This window comes from Rhinolophus hipposideros (genome assembly GCF_964194185.1).
Source record: "Rhinolophus hipposideros genome assembly, chromosome: 8".
Classification (NCBI taxonomy): Eukaryota; Metazoa; Chordata; class Mammalia; order Chiroptera; family Rhinolophidae; genus Rhinolophus; species Rhinolophus hipposideros.
Genome location: NC_138054.1, coordinates 26,588,476 through 26,611,331, shown reverse-complemented (window position 1 = coordinate 26,611,331; position 22,856 = coordinate 26,588,476). Strand labels below are relative to the sequence as shown.

Below are 22,856 nucleotides of genomic sequence, written 5' to 3'. Positions count from 1 at the left end.
AAACTCACTTAACATCTTTCAGACCCATTCCCATGTTAACAACATGGAAGTAATAAACATTCTTTGGTCCCAATGCCAGTTCCAGAGACAAGTGATCATTTCAAACTTAAACAAAATGAACACGTACCTTTCCCAGATACATATGCTCTGTCTTTATCATCCATGAGCCATTTTGACCGCTACAAGGAGAGGAAAATGGGATGAAAGTTCCCTAATTTGTCAGTGTAAGTCAAAGGTAAAGCTGACAATTTGGATCAAACATGCTTTGCAAACAGGACCCAAATATTTTATACACAGGATGTTTTTGTGTTAGTCCCACCACTGTAGTTTATTACAGGCCAGAGGAAACCTAAACAGTTAAAAAGTTTGCCCTTAGGCAAATAGTTCAATAATTAAGACTTCAAAGACTCCATATTAACCTCTGTTTACACAAAGTAATGTGTTTCCTTGGCCTGCTGAACATCAAAATAGCTTCACAATTAATAACCTCTATTTTTCAAAAACCTAAAGTCTGTTAAATGTAACAGCCAATATATTTTAAGGGAAAAAAGCATGTTCAAAATCTGCTTCATTCTTCGCAAAGACAAAGTGATAATTAAGACAACATCCACGCAATTTGATTAATGTAGAAAATTATTTTAAAAAAATTTTTTTCCACTCAAAATTGTGATTTTACCTATTTTTTCCCACTTGCCTATGAACACTGAATTCTAAGAAGGGAATAGAGTAGGTTTTTTACTCCCCTACTTAGAAAAGTCAACAAAGTTAAAATTCTAAGGAAAGGTATAGCTTAGGAAATTCAAAGTGATTTCATTTTCTAACTAGTCAGTACTCAAACTTTTCCTCAGAGCATTACTAGTTCATGGTTAACAGGGTAACCTAGAAAGTAACTCCACACCTCGCACAGGGAAGTGAAAATGAAGCACAGCGAGTGGCCCTAAATGGGAAAGAACTTTGCAAATACTAAGGTCCATCACAGAGACAAATCATCAATATTCCTTTGAATTTGTACAGCGATTTTAAATGTGCAAAGTTATTTTATCTGTTTTCCACTCCATTACCCTCAAAATATCCACATTTGGCAATAATAATACTATCTAGTGATGTTTACTATGTGCTGGGCTGGCTCTCTTCTAAACACTTCATTTGTATTTACTTAGCATTTGTTCCTCAAAACCACCTTGAGATATATTACTCTTGTCTCCATTTTACAGATGAAAAAACTGAAGTAGAATGATGACAAATAACTCACTCGAAGTCGGGAAGTTACTAACTTCTGAGTTACTGACTTCATAAATTACTGCCTTACTCCTCTTAGTCAAATGACTAAGAGGAAACCATCCGGCAGTGGGAGAGTGTTTCTTCCTAGAAAAAATACTGAATCAAGCTATCCCAAGGAATATGCCAAGAAGTTCTGACCTAAATATATGTCCTCATTCTATGGAAAACTCAACTACTGGAAAATTAAAGAGAGAAACAAACACCAAAGAAAAAAGGAAGCTCAGGTTTCCTTAATTAACTGTTCAAACTTCTTAGCTGTCATTTTAATTTTTCATCTCTTTTCTATGACTTTAGATTATCTATGCAAGTCACCTACGAGAAATTTTAAAAGCCTTCAGAAAAATGAACTATTTGGGCGTTATATGTTGGAATTCTCACTCCATTTATCTCCTACATTGTAATATTTTGATGGCCTTTTACAACTCATGTTTCGAGCAAACTGTCTAGCACTCACAGTAGAGCTAAGCTCATGTAACATGGCCCAGGCAATAGTTTGAAGCTGCTGTCCAGCTGGGCTGAGTTAAAACCCCACTTCTGATAGCATAGCATATAACTCTGCCTTTGACAAAATTAAAAACCTCTCCTTCCTTTCTAGAAAATTCTCACATATCAAAACAGAAAATATATATTTGCATAAAAATATATGCATGTGTCGAAAACGACAAATAATAATAACTACTTTTTCTGAGATCTCATTTCCTATTCTCTGACAGGTTCTCCTTCAGCTCAGGCCCAAAGAATGGGCCATGACCTACAAGTCAAAGTGATATTTATTTCCCTGCACTAAACTGAAAACATGGCCACATTTGTGTGTATTCAATATTTAATTTCATCATTTGACTACTGAGCACCTACTATACCGAAAGTTCCTGCAGCTTCTGAGACACAGCAGTGAATAAGATAAGCAGTTTGTCCTCTACTTCATGGAGCTTCCATTCCATGCAGAAGGAGAAATAGACAATAAAAAAAAAAAAAAAAAAAAAAAATGGGAGATCACATTTTTAAAACACAAAGAAGCTCCCCCTCCAGGAAAAGACATGCAGGACAATGCATGGGACTCTGTTTTCCAAGAGGGGGTGCTCAGCAGCACAGGTACTGCCTTTCCCCTCTCTGGCTCACAGCCCCACCACAAACAAGGCTCCGTGAGACAAATTTCTATGCCACATATGTTCCCAACTAGCTCAGGGCAATTCTATCTACAAACACGAGCCTTTCTTCTTTTACCAACAGGGAGCAAAGTCCTTGGAGTCCCCTCAACTTTGACAATGACCATCTGGTCACTTTTAGACAACCCTTAATTGTCCAGAATCCATTTACTTCACTGTCAACATCCAGATGGGTTAGTTGTTAGCCAAATTCTATGTAGCTCTCTACAGAGCAGAACTAGGTACTGAGAGTGGAGGTTACAGCCAGGTAGATTGCACAACACAAGGAAGAATTTCCCAAGAGTCAGAGATATTTTAAATTCAAGCAAAGGCTGGAGGCTCAGTCAACAGGATATTAGAAAGGTGATTTATGTATCAGGCTGAGTTGGACCAGATCATCTCTAAGGAGCCTTAAAATAGCAACATGCCCCAAATCTAGAACTCTAGTAGTATGCCTTATGAATGCAAAATCTTCCCAAATGTAACTTATCCTAAAACATTACTTGAGAATAGTGTTGGTAATGAGATAAAAATTCAGATGTCATGAAGAAATAAGCAACCTAAAATATACCACATGTTAACTAAACAGTAATTTTAATAGCACACAAATACTAATGGCTGCAGCTTAGCAGTGCTTAGTAAGTGACAGGTTTTGAGCACTTGAAGCATGGTATCTCAATCTTTAAGATACTAGGTTTAAGACAACCTAGTGAAATTATTAGCTCTATTTTATAGATGCGGACACTGAAGCAAACAGAGGTTACACAGCTACTTAGTGGCCAACCTGGGCTTTGCACCCAGGCACCTGGTTCTCAAGTCTGTGCCCTGAAACACCATGTAGGCTCTGTGAATGTGTCTTGTTGGGAGTTGGGGAGCATTTGCCTCCTAGATTGGGTTACATAAATATTCTAAAATAGCTAACTACTTAAAGGAAATTTTGAAATTTGATGAGTGAAACTGTTTTGATATAAGATAATCATAACTTTTTTTCTAGGGATAATACATACTAAATTTAGTTTACTGTTTTACTAAATTGTAGAAGTGCTCAGAAAGTTAGTTCACTCTCCAAATCTTATTTCCAAGTAGTAGCTTAAACACTGGAAGAATCTGGCTCAAAATCAATTACAAAATTTTCCGATGACAGTGTAACAAACACACACTGCATTAGATATTTATATTTCTGCTAAATATCAGAGATGCCCAAATTGGTGATTATGACAGAACTGGCCCTCAACTGTGGCAGTTTCCATTACAAAATCCACTTTCCAGGAATGCAGGGTCCTATTTAAAAACTGACTTAGACTGATACTTAATATAACAATATACTATTGGCTTCGCCTTCCCTTTTGTCTCATTTCTTTTTTCCCTCATTAAAGCTATCTAGTCTCCTTCCATTTAAACTAAAAAGAAAAATGTTACTTTTAATGTCTGAGATTCTTAATACATTGTAGCTGGCATTTTTTTTAAAGTCTGTTTGTAAATATTAATGATGCCTAAAGAATCTTAAACTTTTTAAAAACCAAGTACTAAAATAACTAATTATCTTCAAGAAATTATAAGTATATAATGGATACTATAACCTGAGCCTGCTTCAGTATAGATATCAGTGGTATATTAAGAACCATAACAAATAAAAATGATTTATGCAAATATTTATAAATATTCACACAAAAGAAGTTTATACACACATATAGAGAATATGATAGCAAAGAATCCTAGGAAATCATGCACTTTATAATTTGTGATATACATAAATCAACAAAACTGTTCATCAAGAATTAAAAATTTTTCCCTTATGCATTACAATAAAATCCAATCATAATAAAAACTATAGTTTTTTTGAAGGGAACAGTGAAATGATTTTACAGGCCCAAAAAGTCAGAACAAGGCTCAAATCCCTGCCTCACAAACATTACCATGTCACATCCTCTAGATATAATTTTCTTCATCATTAACGTTACAACTATCACCCTCTAGAAATCACCTATATTGCTCTATAATGCCAGGCTGCCAAGATGGCATCTCTGACAGCAACAGTGATTTGGAATCATATAATTTGGGGGCTGAAAGAAACTGGAAGATCCTTAGACCAATCTCCCTCATCTACCAGGTGAGAAAACTGATACAGAGATGCTAAGTGAGTGACATCTCCAAAGGCCAAGAGTCCTAGCGAAGCCCTTCACTGAATCTTCATTTGGACCAGAAGACAAGATCCACCCCAGGCCCCAAGATACCTCTTCTTTCATTCAGGAAGCAGCAATTTTCAAACGTTTCAGTGTTAGGATCTCTTTATGCTTTAAAATTACTGAGGGTTCCAAAGACATTCTGTTGAGATCAGTTATATCTATCAACATATACTTGCAATTGGAAGAAATAAAAACTGAGACATTTTAAAAATATTTATTAATTCATTTAAAACCAACAATAATAAACCCACTGCATGTTAACACAAATAGTATCTTTTGTGAAAAATATTTTCTGAAATAAAATAATTTATAGTGAGAATAGTGGCATTGTTTTAACTTTTTGCATATCTCTTTAATTTCTGGCTTAATAGAAGACAGCTGGGTTTTCAGATCTACTTCTGCATTCAATTTGTTATGATACATTATTCTGGTTGAGGGATATGAACAAATCTGGCCTCACACAGATATGTAAGTTAAAAAAGGGACACAAATCTTAAGTTATTTCATATACTGGTGCTTATTTCTTCTTTGATGTTATACCTAAACTCAATCAGTAAACAGTCATTTCTTAAAGGTTAGTTGAAATGTGGGATCTGAATCACATAATAAACTTTTCATACCTTGTTAACAAAATCCATTGCTCTCCCTAAAATACTGAGTAAATTACAAAGGGAAAAGTAGTAACTTTACAGCAGAGAATTCTGGCAGACACTCCCTTAACCAAGTGATAAAGGTTAACATCATCAGTAGTGAGATATATAAACATAATGTAACCCCTTCCCCACGCCCGATTTGAGGCCCTGAGAAGGGCACATTACCTCTGTGGTATCCTTCCCAATAATGCATATTTGCAATGTACTCATGACAGAACATCAGATAAACCCAAATTGAGGGACATGTTACAAAACAACTGACCAGCGCTCTTCCAAAGTGTCAAGGTCACTGGAAGTCAGAGAACTGTCACAGACTGGAGGGAACAAGGAGACATGACAATGAAATGCAATGTGAGATTCTGAGTTGGGTTCTGGAACAGAAAAAGAACATTAGTGGAAGAATTGGTGAAATCCAAATAAATTCTGTACTTTCATAAATAATATTGCACCAAGGTTAATTTCTTAATTTTGGTCATGTTCTATGAGTATATAAGATGTCATCATAAGGTGAAGCTGGGTGAAGGCATATGGGAACTTTTGTTTTGTTTATGCAACTCTCTGTAAGTCTAAAAGTTATCTCAAAATATAGTTTTTAAAAAATCAACTGCTCTTTCTTGTACTATCAAGCTGTGGGATCTTTTACACACACATGATTTTGTAACATCATGTATTGGTCATCTGGAAAATATTGGCTCACTGAGTTATGCAAATATTCCAAATGTTGACATATTTCTTATACGATATAAAAAAAAAATCACATTTGTTAATATCTCCATTGATCTCACCAGAAAAGTATTTAATTATTGAGAAACTGCCACAGCCATGGTGACAGACATAAGTTTTCCCAAACTTTAATTTTTGCTTGAAAAATAAAATTTTATCATTGGCAACAAATACTGTCAGTTGTTTTCCTTGAAACGGCAGGCTCATTTTGTTCGCTTTCAAAAAATGTCTGCCAAATACCAAAGTGTGGATAACCATCATTTGTTTGTCAGTCATTCTTTCAAGTAAAATGCTGTTCCATGAAAAACAGACTAGTTCAGTTCAAATTCAAACGGCACAAGTGCCTTTCTTCAGGACAACCACTATACTTTGGAGTGCAGATGCACTACGGGCATACTTCCCATTTCATCATACAGAGTATAAAAGAGACATGTGTTGGGGTTTTTACTGCTTCATCAATGGCATTCTTAAATGAAACTGCTGTGACAGTGAAGCACTGCCTCAGTCCCTGCCCAATTACCAGCTGTTTTAGCCAATATTGCTTGTATACCATCATTGCAATGTGAACCCAATGAAAAAGACATCTTAGAATTATTATAAATACAGTTCTGAACTCACAGACCTCGTGAAAAAGAGCTCAGATCCACGACCACACTTTGAGAACCACTGGTTCAAAGAGTTAACCTTTAGCTCCTCAATGAAATAGGCCACTACTACCTTGGCCAACATAAAATACTAAGAATCTTATGCTAAGTGTCACAGAATGTTTACCAGGAAGCAATAGCTTCTTGCTGTTAAAGACTCATAACAATCTAGTGACAGATCCAGTTCTTGTCTTTAAATTAACCACCATAGGTCACTCAGACACTGTTTTATCTAAGAATGTGAAGACAGTGACCCCTCCCCCAGTCTTCACGGGGTAGCCTTCATCTCAACAGCCTCTTTCCTCCAAAACAGAATACATTAACATTCAGATTTATTATTTTAACAAAGTTGTTTCTCTTTATTGTACTTTATGAATGAGATGAGGTTATAGTTACTGATTTATTCAATAAATATTAAGCACCCACTGTGTGCTGAGGACTGGGGATTTGTCAGTGTCCCCACCCTCTCCCTCAAAAGTCACATTCACGCAGGGACAAAGACAACATGGAAATTCCTCTACTTGAGAATTTTCACATATATGGAAAAAGCTGCACCATAACAAAAGCAAACTGACGTGACGTTCATGGAACTTATATTTTAGTAGGGGAAGATAAGTAATAAACATAAAAAGTAAATTATAAACATGTTTTAAGGAGATAAGTGCTCTGAGGAAAAAAGATATAGAGCAAGATTAAGAAGGCATGGAAATACCAGGGGATGAGAGGGATTTCAATTTTAAATAGGGTGGTTAGGCTGGGATTGGGCCCAGATGAGGAAATTACCAATAGGTGGTCTCACTCCTTTGTTTCTGTGTTTTCCTATCTCCTCCCAGCCCCAATCCTGGTGCCACTACTATCTTATTTGAGGATTCATGCTTACCCTCCGACTTCCAGCTAAAGGTCAGGTCAATTCCTCAAGAGGAACAAGGTCTTTTCCATCCTGGCTCCGAATGTAGCCCTTCGGCTATGAAGCTGCTCATTTCAAAGCTACCTGAGTCTGTTGCTCAACCAACAGCAAATCACCCCAAGAAATACCCTGAGCTGCCTTTTCTCTGGTGGGAGCACACAGCTGAATGGCAACCTCATTCTGTCCATCAAAAGTTCATCCTCGCTCTCGTTCTTTTCCTGAATACATGAATCCTCTAAATAAAGACTAATTTTTTGAAAACCTACTATGTGCCATAAACTGTTGCCTGCTTTACATGTAGTTCATTCTCATAACAATCAATGGAATAAGTATAATTAGCCATATTCTTTAGATAAGGCAACAGAGGCTCTGAAAATCATGAACTTGGGATTCAAATTCAGATCTTCAAAACAAGAAAAAAGAAGAGAGCTTTTTATTTACAACCTCCTCCCAACTCATCAGTCCCACTGTACCACTTTGTTGTGTCCACTGTGCTGCTCTGAGCAGATCATATAGAAAATAAAGAAACTAGGCATTGATAGAGTCTTCCATCTGCAACACTGTATTTCAGGATCAGATATGATTTTTGAACCAAAAATAGGCCTGAATAATAAATAGACTTACAACTTTTAAAACTGGGTAAATATGCTCACCATGCTAACATTTTCAAAGAACATTATTTTAAATCGTTTCATTTAATAAACGTGACCCTCTGATTTACATGCATTGTCTCATTTATAATCCTCACAAGAACACAGTGTGGTAGGCCGTGTCGATATCTCTATTTTACATAGAAGGAAGCTGAGACTATCGTCATGCAGCCTGCAAACAGCAAAGCTGGGGTCTGAACCTGTGGTGGAATCCATCGCTCAAGGTCACAACTACCAACGATCCTGACTCTCCGACTTTTAATACATCTCTGTCAAGACTGGACATTGGAGTACAGAACTACTTTTCCTAAATAAAAGCATGTCAGTCCAACTGAGTCACTCTCCATCTCGATAAACAGCTCAGGCATTCCTCACATTTGGAGAGTAAAATCTCTACAAAGTCTTTTGGTTACAAGCCCCAAATAAAGCTTCACTGGAGTAACTGCAAAAATCTGCTGGGAAAACCCAAGGGCCTGTCAAACAGGCACAACTTTCAATCTTTGGGTTCTGGCACCACCCCTGACATTGACCTTTAGTCTAAAGGAACAAGAATGCTCATTTTACCACAGTGAAGAGATGCTACGGATACCCCCTGCTCAGCAACACCAGTTTAAGCCTCAGCTAAAGAACATGTTTCTTATAGTACACACTGACCTCTGTGCTCCTACAACTTAGAGCAAACCCAGCCAGGCCAATAACTCATGTTAGCAAGAGGCCTTAGTTATCTGTGACAGCTCACTCTCCAGGTGGCCAGTTTTCATCATCATTAATGAAGAGTAGTTTAAATAAGATAGAATTATAACTCTAAAATAGAGGTCCTCAAAACTAATTCTAAAGATGAATACTGTTCACATTTGGACACACTATAGCCTTCAAACTAATTACTGAGAACTACAAGAGCAGTGCTGAAAGAAAACCTGAATAAATGGGGGCTATGCCATGTCCATGGATCGCAAAACAGATAGGACACGCTACAGAGTCTGTGTGCTTTTCATTTTATCAATGGTAACCCTAACCCCTCTCTCTCCCACTCAAATACATTTAATGCAAATAACCATGGTTATTTTAGGGTAACCTTTAATTTTGCTTTATCTTTTTAAAGCAAATCACTCTTTAAAGTCATTCATTTAACTATGGGTTGTGACGTTATTCATGATCTTTTACAACTTAACCAGGATATGCCAGTAAGTCTTGACACTGTAGCACAGAATTGCTTTCTAAGATAAAAGTGTAGTGAGACTGAAAAAAATAAAGCAGTGGGGGAAAAAAATCAGTTATTTATTGGTGCAAATTTAAGTTTATTCCTAACTTTAAAAAATCTATTTTGTGATCCCTCGTGGCTCTGAGATCTGCACTCCTATCAGCTCCAAAAGTTGCCTGGGGACCCTCTGCAGAAAGGGTTAAAAGGCCCAAGCTGCCATTCCAGACCTGCTGGCTGAGGAGGAGGCAGGTTGCCCAGAGCCTCAGGATAACCAGCCTCACACAGAGTAAACAGAGGCCACTGTGCACTCAGGAATAAATTCCTCAACCAGCACATACCCTCCTGAGGTTTTCATGTAAGCTTTTTCCAAAAGATTCCAAGTTGAGGAACAAACAGAAATAATAGATTTTGTTGGGCCTTCTTTGAGTTCAGGAAGATCTGACAATATCATGAAAGAGCTCAACACAGTCCTCTAAAATTTTTCATTAGAATTCTTTTCTCCTGAATCATGTTAATAGGGTATGATTTGGCCCTGGGATTTGTATGTAACTACTTACTCACAGGCTGCTCCAGGCCAGAAGGACGGGGAAAAGACGCTGAGACCTGCCAGTAGGGGTTAGGGGCAGGGCCAGGAGTTGCAAGATTACTGGATGGATGTTCTCAAAGAGAGCTATATACTAATTAGAAAACAGCTCCTTATATAATGTTCGATTGGCTCTAAGATAAGTCTGAAATATTCTGCTTTCATCTTCAACTGCTCTCTGAGTCACCAGAACTGGCATTTGGCTCAATACGCCTCAATTCTCTTCCATCATTAAGGCGCAGAGACTTCTATTATTTTTCTACAATTCATCAGGATCAGCTAATTCTAGGTATGATTATCCTATAAGAGATTATAAGTGCAGCAAAATAATGCAAATTTATTTCTCCCTTCATACATACAGTACATCCTGCACTTAAATTGGCATGCACTGGATTTCAAATTGAGATTTTTTTAAACACCATTTTCCAAATGCAGTAGCAATTTGCTGCCCTGGACCAGCCAAACAGAGGAAATAAGGAATCTGACTTGGTTTAAGAAGAAGGAAAAAAAAAAAAAAACAACCAAAAATCTTTAAGGCCTCATCCTGATTCCTTTTGAACATTTAGCTCTTAAAACCTGAAATGTTTCATGACAAACTAGAGCTCCCTTTCCTCTAAGAAGAGGCCCTTGGGAAGTATTTATTTAGTTAATGAATGTTAAGTAATTGTGCTTCACAAAACAAAAAACAAAACCTCTGAAGATACTCTTTGGGTTCCCCCGGCTTTGCAAGGCCACATGCACTCCATCAGCCAAGAGCCTGCAGTAGTACACTGGAAATTTAGGGAACAATATGGCCACAAGCACTTCTCCGAAAGGAAAACAACTCCCCTCTTGGCCCAACTCCAGAAGGCAATTGAGCCGGTAATGTCCAGGCTAATCTCTGAATAGCCTCTCTGCCAACTTTCTCCTCCAGGCATTAGATTTTTCTGCATGGGCTTTGCAAATAATCTAAAACAATTAATTAGTGCTTTTGAATTCACCCCATACCATTAATGAAACACTGCCAGACTGCCTTTGATAGCATACTTCCAGAGCTAATTAAACGTGGCAAAACAGAGGACACAGACTCCCCAGGCACCCGACAGGGCCAGGCCTAGACCTGGCTGGTAACAGTGAAGCCATCCATGCAGACGATTTTGGGGTGAAGAAGGTGGGGGGCTGCGCAGTTCAGGTCCTCAAGGTCCTCTACAATGTGCCAGACCTTGCTGTCAAATTACATAATTATCAGGCTCTTGAAATTCAAACGTTTTTTTTTCACCCTAAAGACATTTTTTTCTTGTAGTGAGTGGAAATTCTTAATTTGATACTTAAAAGTTTGGTGTTGCCTCTCGTCCACACCTCTACCCCCAAAGAGATTGGTTTAAAAAAATTTTTTTAATGTATAATTGCACAAACTAAATATTCAATCTCATCCTAAAATTCCCTTTTTTCAATCAGAGCCCTGCAAAATGTAAGATTTCCCACTCCTATAACCTTAGTCATGTGGGAAATCTTTCTATTTTTTTCACTATCTAATGCCACACAGAATTCCAAACCGCTCCACATGCATGGCCAGCAAGATAAACACATTTTTAGGAGGCCTAGAAAAAAGCTAGCAGGGGGCAAGAAGTAAAAATGTTGCTGCATTCCTCCAGACTTTTCTGGTGTAATTTCAAAAACAGAACCACCACCACCTGGGGCTTGCGGCAACCCCCAGGGCTGTACTTAGGTCGCTCATTGCCCCCTCCCCAACCAATGACAGGGATGAGGTCTGAGAAAGCAAATCAGAAAACCTTATAAACTATTCAGTGGCAAAAGAAACAAATAAAAGTTATTTTAAAAACAACTACACAGGCACAGAGGTTAAATCTTCTCAATGTCTTATCCCCATTTTTTTAAAATATGGTGTCAGGGTGCTTAGTAAATATCAGTAACAACTTAGGGATTTTTTTTTCCCTTCTGAAACATGTTACCTTCTTAAAGTTCTAGCCTGGAGACTGACTGTAGGCATGAAGTGAGGAGGCCGGCATTAAAAACTAGTACAGCTCCAGCGGGAATGAGGTGTGCCCCACTTAACACTACCTCTCTTTAATGCCCTCGTTACCCTACTTCATTCAACTCTCCCTTTTATCCAGTCAGCTGATACCATCCCTCATTATCTAGAGTCTCCTCAGCCATAGTTGCCTAAACAAATGTCCCCATGCTCACTGACTCAATAGAAATCTCCTTTGTTGGTCTACTACGTCAAAAGGCAAGAAATGGGAAAAGGCAAAAGAAGTACATACAAGGAAGAACTAGGGGGAAATTCCTTTAACAACTATGGTGATTATGTCAAGGTGTAGCCCCAGCTAATAAATAATAAAGCTGTACCTAGTTTCTGAGAGTGCACCACACTTAGAACTGGAGGGCTAACGGCGTCTGGAACTCACTGCCTCAAACCAGTCTCCTTTCCCACACATGGATCCCTCGGACCCAAATGAGTTTACCGAAAAGTTTTCAAGGTTGCTGTTTGAAAAGCATGCTAAAGCCAAGCCTCCTGTTAATGACAGGGAGAATTTTCTAAAAGGTGTTTGCAGGTTCTGTGTTACAATTTGTGCATTAAACTGATGGTCTCTGCTGTCCAATGTGATCCTCAAACCAGCAGCATCAATGTCATATGGGCCTATTAAAAAATGCACAATCTGTGACCCATCAAGACCTGTTAAAACAGAATGAGCCCGTTCACAGGATCCCCAGGTGATTCGTATGCACATTCAAGTTTAAAACACACTGGTCTAATGTCTGTCTGTTCATAACTTCCAACTCCAAAAGCAAGATGGTATATCTCACCCTCAGGCAAAATCAATATGAAAATCCATATTAGAAAAACATTTTAAAGTGACTATTTTCTTGACAGAAAAAAATTTGATGTAAGTATCAAGCTCCTTGCTCACACTCAAAATGTAGCTTAATTAATAAAAATGAGTTTACACACATTTATTTACTATATAAAACAAGATGCAACTGTATTTCTCTGAAACACTAGTTTTGCTATGAGAAGCACTTTTGCAAAAGATGGTAAGACCCTCAAAACCCATAATTCTGAAAAACAGGTCACCTGGGGAATGAAAATGAGACCTAAATCAGGAGAGTAAATCAGTTAGGAAGACAGAGTCCAGGCTTTTAAGACAGAGATTTTTGAAGCACAGTCATTCACAAGGGCAAAGAGATTGTCTTGAGATGGTTTGGGGGTTATTCTGTGTTTTAAGATATAGCTTTTACTGTTATATTGAAGTAATTATCTTCACTACTAGGTTATGAAATAGTTAATTCCACTGGTATGAGATATAAGTCCTTATTCTCTTTCCTCCCCAAAAGGAACAAATTGAAAGAAATCACAAAATCATTCTAATTTCATAAGCATATCCCTCACCAGGGTCCTTCCTTCTAAAATCTGATCCTAGCCACTATCATTTCTTGCCTCAATTATTATGACAGCCACCAACCAGGATCCCCAAATGCACCTTTGCTTGACAGTCTGTTCTCAACACAGCATCCAGAGTGATCCGGTTAAAACATCCTTCAGATCCTATCATTCCACTGTTCAAACCCTCCAATGGCTTCATCTCACTCAGAGTAAAAACACCTTACAGTAGCTTACAACCCTTTAGGCAGCCCCACATATGCCCCCACTTCCCGTCCCCACCGCCACCCAACTAACTCTGACTCTCCCCTCTAGCAGCCACCTCACCCACTGACTACTGGTTCAGCAATGCTGGTTCAGCGGGCAAACCATCACCTCAGGACCTTTGCACTTGCTTTTTCTTCGGCCTGAAATGCTCATCCCCCAGATATCCACTTAGCTCACCTCCTTCAAATATTTGCTCAAATGTGCTATAAATATCTTCCCAGTGAGGACTTCTCTAATCATCTTACTTTAAACTGTGCTCCACCACTAACGTCGCTTTTTTTCTCCCTTGAACCTACTAAATTTTCCATACTTTTTTTGTTTCTGGTCTATCTCTCCCCATGAGAATGTAAGCGTCACGAGGACAAGGGTTTTTGTCTATTTTGTTCACTGCCTGTCTCCAACACCTGGAATGGTGTCTCAACTGCTCAATAGATGCCTGTTGAATAAATCAATTAACACCTTAGGAAACTTAACCATGTTCGAAGGTGGAAAAAACTCATTGTTTGCACTAACTACAAAGTCGCCCCGTTCTGTTTCTCAGAAGCTAGCAAAGTACCTGAAACTTTGAGCAGGCACTCAAAGTTCATCGACCAGACTGCAAGTTCTCATCTACACACAGCAGTTACTTAAAATGACAAATTGTTCTTGCCTGTAACTCAAACGAAAGGGGAGGGTGGAAGGTAGGGGGCCTTTTGCGGTGGAAGGTAGGGGGCCTTTTGCTTCGCCGTGCAGCAGCAAAACAACAGAGTTGGCAGGTATAGTTGCGACCCACTGGAAAAGCTGGTCGTAGTAAAGTGCTGAAACAGCTGGTGGCATCACTGATGGAAACAACAGAGCAGGGGCTGACTCCAGAAGCTGACGCTCTGCTCTCCCCTGGGCCTGTGCAACCTGAACATCCTTTTGGGTGGGACAGAGGGTAGGAAGGAAGGGAGGTGTGACTCTGATGGCTCAAGTCTATGTCTGGGCTAGGAAGAAGTTATGCAGGCATGTGAGGACAAAGGGAAGGAACACAAAGAACCTAAAGCAGTTTTATTGGAAATTTTTCCTTTTGCCATAAAAATCACCTCTCACTATATGGTTCCCCTTATTGCCAACAGAAAGAAGAGCGTTTGTGAAAAAAAAAAAAAAATCAACATTTTCCTTTGAAGGCGGTAGGATTTTCCACATTCCACTCTAGATGTATTTTAAGATTTCTAAGAGTTGGCAGGATAGGGCAGGAGAATAGCTGGGCTTCAGTCCCCAGAGCACCTGCCACCACCTCCTCTGAAGGAACATTCTGAGAGCAAGTGCATTTTTAAGCCTCTAGAATTCCACCTGATTTACAGTCTCCTCTCAGAGAACAAAAATATGACTATATCGGACGTCAGGATAAATCACTGAGGCCACTCTGGCAGAGAACACTTTAAAGGAAAGAAAAGTCAGTAACTCGCATGGATGCCATACGAGCCGGGCCAATCTTCCAAGAGGAGCAAGCCCCTTGATGCCTCGATGACCGGTGGCAGGGCCAGTCCTGAGAGAAGGCCTCGTGTTCGAGCCCTTCCCGGAATACTCCCTGTTCCCAAACCAGTGCTTGGAGCTCTATCAATGATTCAAGGTGGCCCAGACGGATTAGTTATCAAAACAAAGTAGCTAAGAAAGCCTAATTTCCTATATATACAATGTGTGAAAGTATAACCTGTGAGCAATTAAACAGCTGTGTGGGCACACACATATAGCTCTGTCCTGATAAAAATATTGACCATTGTTTACAAAAAAGACCAATACTGATGTCCTAAAATAACCCACATAAATCAGGACTCTAGAAAGCAGGGTGGTGATTATACAGACGCAAAGGAGAGAGAAACCTGTGTTCTGTTGATTTGTTTGACATCAAATCCATGTCTAATCTCACTCACGTTCTTGGTAAATATGTTTCTTACACTATGTACACAACCAGTTGCCCAACTATTTATCATTAGCAAACTCTCCTTGCAAATTACATTATCATATATTCCACCCATCCATATTCCATGTAGAGCAAGGAAATCTTTGAGAAATGAACTCATTTTTCTCTTGACGACTGCTAACTATGCCAACTGTGTGTGTGTGTGTATGTGTGTGTGTGTGTGTGTGTGTGTCTGTACTGTTTCTGCGCAAAACAACGTACAGGGGGAGGGCCCTCATCATGCCTGTTTATGCATAATATCCCCAAAGGGAACACAATCTACAGTACAGGCCACTCTTTCCACTCTGGGTCTTTTAATGCAGTTCTTTGCTCTTTAAAACAAATAGAAAGTTGGCACGAAGGTAATAGCTGGCATCACAATTGATATATCTTTTCCCTGTGTATCCAAAAGTGGAATTAAACACAAAAGTGATTATAATAACTACCTAAAAACAGTAATAATCACAACCCAAATCAACTAGCCGTGTCCAGAGATTTAGGGGTAGGCAACAGAAGCCCTTGCTGATTTTGCTTTGAACCTTCAAGCCTCTCCCTCCTCCACCCTCTCCATTCCCTGGTGGCAGCCCCACCCCACCCCCCAGCACGCTCCCCACCTTCCTGCCATTATGAGGAATGCCTCTGATCACTCAGCAGGCAGACAGGCGAGATCTGCTGCAGAACCGTGTCTGCGGTTCCCAGGCCGTTCATCTCAACAAAATAAAGAGCGGCCAGTTCCTTCGGACAGAATAGAAAGACCATGAACTCTGTCAGTTACCAGTTTTATGACTGTACATAAATGTCCATTTTAACTTTTTTTTAATTGATTCATCTCTCATTATGTATTACATCTTTCTTCTCTAAGCCTTGGTTTCCTCATTGGTAAAATGAGTATAATAATTGTAATAGGAGGATGGTGGCATTGGTAATAATTACAAAAACAGTGATAATGATAAATACCTACCTCAGTGGGTTCCTGTAAGGAATAAACAAATTGATACGTGTAAGGTACCCAATAGAGTGCTGAGCTGGCACTTTTTTAAGAGGTGCTAAGGGGCGCTCTATAACAAAAACACCCTAAGACTCACCGGTGCAGTTTATCCACAGAAGTGTGCTCAGTTCTGGTTTGACCGAGACTTGAACCATCTTTCTAAATTACTTTCTGTAAGTCCCATTATTCTCTTTCTAGAAATGAAAAAAACAATACCTGCCTACCCCGGGGACTGCTATGAGAATAAAACGAAATACTAGGTATAAGAGCATTTTGAAAACTATAAATATAAAATGATATTACAGGCATACCTCAGAGATATTGCGGGTTCTGTTCCAGACCACTGCAATAAAGCGATTATTATCAGAAAGCGAGTTGTAATATTTGTGCTGGTGGAGGGTCTTGCCTTCAACTTTTAAAAACCACAACATCTATCAAGCGCAATAAAGAGAGGTATGCCTCTATTATTAGTTTAGCCTCTCCCCAAGGCTGCCAGCTTGTCCCATTCTCAACCAAGTATTAACCAGTTACTATCTCGGCTTACTGTCCCATGGACACAAAGAGTTCAGAGCTTTCTTAGCAGGAAAATAGTTGCAACTAAAAACATCTCTATTTTCCTGTGGATTATACCTGGAATTCCAGGTGCATCCAGGAGAGATAAAAAGAAATGTGTCTGCTCAATAGAAATGTGTGTGCAGGGTGTGGGTAAACCTCCAAAGGATGCAGGCACCAAATGGAAACATTAGAATGAGGGAAACAGACATCCCATCACCACCCCACAGGCATGGAGCCAGAAGTGTTTCTGCAGAGTTCACTTCAGTGGTACCCCTTTGACCAGGCACAATGGGCCAATGGCATATAGGCAAGTCCATCCCTTCCAACCAAAGTGATTTCTCTGAATTCTCTGTGTGTGCCCCTTTTTGTCGTTATTAAGGCTCCTGGGAACACAGCCCTACCTAACTCTGGCAAGTCTCAGAGGCAGCAGTTAATATTTTTTAAAGATGTGTAGCAGAACAGTTTTTAAAGTGAAAACTTAGTGAGCCTTAAGCCCATAAGAGCAAGCATTTATTTGTTAAACATCCCACTTTTCTTAGCGAGATTAGAGAGAGGTAAAGTGCCAAAAACCTAAGGTAATTTCTAATCAGGAGGCATTATGGCCCTTACACAGCTCTTATTCTCCAAGAGCACAACCTTCCCTCCCTACAATGCTGTACAATAACCAAGAAATAAGGGAGGGAAGGAAAAGTGTGAGTTCTGTCAAAGCAACTGCCTCCTTCATCCTCAGCCTCAAGCAGAGAAGGGAAGGCTTGCACTGAAGGCTTTTGCATGGGGCTGGAAAAGCAGTCTTCTGCCATTCTGACTTGTGCTCTGTCCCTCCTTGGCCATGTATCTAAAGGAGGCCCTTTACAGCCATCACCCCTTCTGCTGCCAAGAACTCTACAGCAGAGTTTCATCGCCATGTCAGTGAAGTAAGAATACAAATAAAGAAGGCTCATTACTTGAGGTTCCTTCAGTTCTGATGACTTACATACACCTCTTCTGAGGCCAACTGAGTTTAATCTGCTTCCAGGATGTCTCATTGGTGGCTACTCAATCAAGCGCAGAGGTTCATTCATTCCACACTGAAGTTCTCCTACACAGAGGCTCCAGTGGAGTGGCTGACGGGCTGGCCTTGAGAGCCAAACTGCCTGGGTTCAAGTCCCAGCTCTGTCCTTTATTAGTTATGGGACTTTACACAAATTATTAACCAAGTCCCCTCTCAGTTTCCTCGTTTGTAAAATGCAGATGATGCTAAAACTAATACCCAACTCATAATGTGTCCTAATAAATGAGCTGACAGAGAACAAGCCCTTGCTAAATGTCAGCCTGTGTGCCAGGCACTACTGTCTCTGAAGCTAATGAGGCCATATTGTCTGCCTCATTTTTTAAGGTCACAGTTTGGATTCTAAGATTAACAGTGTATGCCTCTGGCTACAGGAGAATGGAAGAAAAGAGCATCCAAACCTCAAAATGAAATCCAGAAGCCTCATTCTATCATGTAAGGTCTTACACAACCAACCCCCATCCTTCCTTCCAAGCAGACCTCCTACTACATTCCCATACCAGTTTTCCAGGGAATCCAATCACTTGTGTGTTTAAAAACACATCAAGTACCTAAGTGCCACGTACTGTGCTAGTCACGGTTCTCCCATCTGGTCGACCCAATGCCCTCCTCTTTGTAGATTCTGCCTGGCCTGCAAAACAGAGCTCAAGACTTCCACAGAGCCCTCCCAGGCTGCTCTAACACTTCTGATCTCTCTGAGGTCTTTTTGTTCCTACTTGGCACTCACCATATATTGATTATTTTGCTATATATATGGTCATATTTCATTTGCCTAACTAAAGTACAAGCGACTCAAAGGAAGGGGTGAACTTTACATTTCTTTGTATATCCCTAATGGCTTCTACTATGCTTCATACTTAGCAGGGATCCTTAGTTAAGTGATTTACTTGATGTTTCAAGAGGGCACAAATGACACAGAGCAAACCCATTATCATTCTTCTTAAACAAACACCCTTCTGATCAATAATCCCTCATAGTATAGAGACTGAAAGACTCAATCTGCAGACCTAGACTAAGTAGGTTTATGGTTAAATCTGCCACTTAAATGTGTGACCTTGAGAAAGTTACTTAATCTGTGCTTCAGTTTCCTTGTCTGTAAACTGGGGATAAACAAAGTACCTACACTTTTTAGGGCAGTTATGAGGATGAAATGAGATAATACTTTGAACAGGGCCTAGCACACTGTAATTAATTAATTACTCTGTAAATATTCATTATTATTATTATTACTACTATCCAATTGAAGTTCAACTCGTCCAGAATGCCCCCAAAAGCATTTTGTAAAGTCTGTTCAGCCTATACAGGAAGCTACTGGATATACGTAAATACAAAACATTTCTCCCTCCTTCTTCATTCATTTGGCCCATGAGGTTGCTCAAAAAGGCATCCCTGCCTCTGTACTCCTGATCAGTTGCCTCAAGTTGCTACAAAATCTGTAATTCTACTTCCATTTTACTGTATACCTCAGCAAAGTTTTGCGTGTGTACAGAACTCAAAACAATATTTTACCATGGCTTAAAAGAGGAAGGAAGGTCTTAAGCAAAACTGATTCACCATCAAATACATCAAGGCTGTACAGAGCCATTCAACTTACTGCTTTCCCGTGAAGTACCTTCTTCAGTTATATCTTTCAGTCTGTCCCTGGCCATCAATGAAAGCAGAAAATTCTGCCTCAAACCCGGCAGGTATGATTATACATCTTGTCATCAAAACAGCACATTTTCCATCGAGCCGTTTCTCTCTTCCTTTTTCCTTTGCTACTACTTTTCAATGAGATTTTAATTAAGATCAATTTTAATACACAGGCTAAAAGGCAGGTAACTCTTCAATCATGAGACAAAATGAAACTGCTGACAGAGAGAATGGGCGGTTCAAATTCACATGCTAGCTAGCATTCAAAAAAGGAAAACTAGCAATTTTCTCTCAAGACATTTGCAACGAGGCACACTGACATTTACTCAGTCTGTGCCTCTGTACGACTGCTGGCTTGAGTCATGTATGACTGGAGCCTCGGTTGGTGGTCTGGCTTCTTCAATATGGCACCAAGGTTAACAGCATTGATGTCAAACCTGGCTTCTGCACTGCCTAGCTACATGACGTTGTACAAGTTGCCTAATCTCTCATTTCATCATCTGTAAAGTGAGAAAAATAATCATACCTACCTCAGAGTTGTGATTAAGTGAGTTCATGAAATAAGAATATCCTATTCCTTGTTATATTCTGTAATTGTTTTGCCCAGTGCCTGGCTGTACTGCTCACTCAATAAATGCGACCTCATCTCAACTGTATGCGAATTCAACAGCCAAAATCAAGAGGCTAAACATTTTTCAGGTCAATGTGTTTCTAGTTGAGACCAGCCAGTTTCCAGAACTGGTCCAACAAATTAGTTCTACGTAGCCCATTACAGAACAGACACAAAACAAATTACACCAAAATAAAGCAAAGTAAGCTTCCACATTTATTAAGTAACACTGACTATAACACTAAAACGTTGACGTGGGGGGCATCTGATACTCTTACTTAAGCAACAATGTTCCAACCAAGTCATTTGCTTCTTCTTACCTCCAACCTCATATGCTGATATATATGTTTCCATACTTAAAAAAAAATTACATATTATAATATCTGAAACAGGCAAAATTAAATATCTTCTAAATAGCCTATGCCAGGAGTGTCTCCTCTATCTAGAAGATCTATTTATTTTGTAGTGAAGAAACAAAAAGGCTTTCTCAAAATTCTTCCTTAGGACAAGAAAGTAAAGGTAATCTATGCATGTAGCAAAATTTAATACTTTTAAATGTTAGAGTATTTGTTTTCTACCCACCTCACCACTGAAGGTTAGTTAGGTTTCTGCATCACTGACCTTGTCAGCACATGTAGCACCGGTCTACTAAAATGTAACAGGAAAACATACTATGTATCTGTATAGTAGTCACATATTGTATTTCCCTGAAGAACATAAAATACGCAAGTCTTGCCTAAATACCACATGTCCTAAATTTCTCTAAACTGTAGAGATGGAGGAAAAATATATCCAAAAGAATATAATAAACATGCAATTTATATTATGCAACTTACCTGCAGTGGCTAAACAGGAACTTATCAGGGCAAACATGGCAATCACATAATGAGAAGTCATTTTTATCTCTCCAGAAGTGTGTCCCGTTGTCACCTCAGTCTCCAGTTCTTCAGATCACAGACAATCTTTGCAAATCAGAGTGGTCTTAAAATCCTTCTTTCCAATTTTCAAATTGCCTGTAAAAAATAAGCATGTTTCAAGATGAAAAAGTAACGCAGGAACTTCTTTTCATAAACACACATCAGAGTGAAATGAAGAACTTCTAAAACGTGTAAGATAAATTTATCTTAAAAGATGCTGAGACAGCACTCAAGCAACCTGAGGTGGGAAGTATAATTACCTAATAAAGATTTTTATAGCATTATTTTTACAAAAACGTGCTTATTGTTGACATTTTAAGTCTTTGGTTTTATATAAAATTTTCAGGACTACAGAAGAAAATCAAGATGCACTTATAACATCACCAGTTATGTTATGGCACTCAAGTAATCAAAGACACTGAATACTTGGATTCCTTAGTATTAACAAGAAAACACAGACAATCCTGATTAGAGACTCAATCTAATGTTACACTGGCAGAGTTATCACAAAGATCAAATTAAAATACCTTTAGAATCAATCTGGATAATAAAGAACCATTAAAAGGCAAAAATTCTCATTTAAAATGTTTGCCAACATTTTAACAGGAGAAAAGTCTTCTTGTCTCTTAACTCCATCTGAGATTATCTGGTTACTGGACTAGAGGATCCTAAGGTCCTTCCTAAACTTTTCCTATGCAGAACCTTCAAGGGCAAGTTTTGTGGTGGTTTGTTTAACTTGACTATCCTTCCTATGGCCCTAAAAATTACCTCATTTAGACATTCCAAAGTATATTCTCCAGCCCTATATCCCAGAGCCTGGTACAACCCACAGAAGTTGGTCAATTCACCAATCATTTACTGAGCACATTTTATGTTCCAAGCGTTTTTTAAGAACATTATTCCTTCTCATTAGGAATAAAAGCTGTCCAAAAACTGGACAGAAGCACAAAGATCCTTGCTGATCTCAGCCCTGGGCAAGGCCAGATCAAGGAGTTTCCAAGAAGCCATCTCAAATAGTTGGGTTTGCAGCCTTGCTACCCTCACCCAGGAAATACCATCCACAGAACCAGCTTGCTACCCAGAGACAAAGCCGGTTTGGACACCTGCAGATATTGTACAAAAATATAAAAACAAAATGACAAAATGAGTTTCTAATTAAGTATCCTTAGTTCACTCCACCAGAGGAGGGAAATAGGGTGATTGGGGGACTGGTGGGAGGAACCAAGAGCCTTTTCACTGAATTTCCATTAGAGTTTTGCACCAGTTGGGTTCCACAAGTATTGCCTATCCAGCAATAATAACAATAAAGTTTTAATTTCAAAAAGAAATTTTTAGATATGTCTTGAAGCTAGATTAGTATATATGCAGGAGGTACTGTGGTTCAACCTTGGTATGTGATAGTGACTTAAAACCTACTACAAATAAAATATAAATTATGATGGCAGTTAAAGGCCTGCCCAGGTGTGAGACCACTCGGCCGCCTACCAAATGGGTGATGGGGAGATTGTTCTGCATACATAAACCCATCCTGTGGGCTATTGAGGACTGAGTACACACACA

General features: G+C 39.1%; 1 protein-coding gene across 2 annotated transcripts in view; it reads right to left on the bottom strand.

Moving 5' to 3' along the window:
* Positions 1-22,856, bottom strand: part of TGFBR3 (transforming growth factor beta receptor 3) — a 194,224-nt gene that overhangs the window by 150,471 nt on the left and 20,897 nt on the right. For both annotated transcript variants that reach the window (XM_081057099.1, XM_081057100.1), the window contains exon 2: positions 21,216-21,392. In XM_081057099.1, coding sequence (XP_080913225.1) covers positions 21,216-21,276 — 61 coding nt within the window. In that variant the 5' untranslated portion in view covers positions 21,277-21,392. The remainder of the gene's footprint in view (positions 1-21,215; positions 21,393-22,856) is intronic.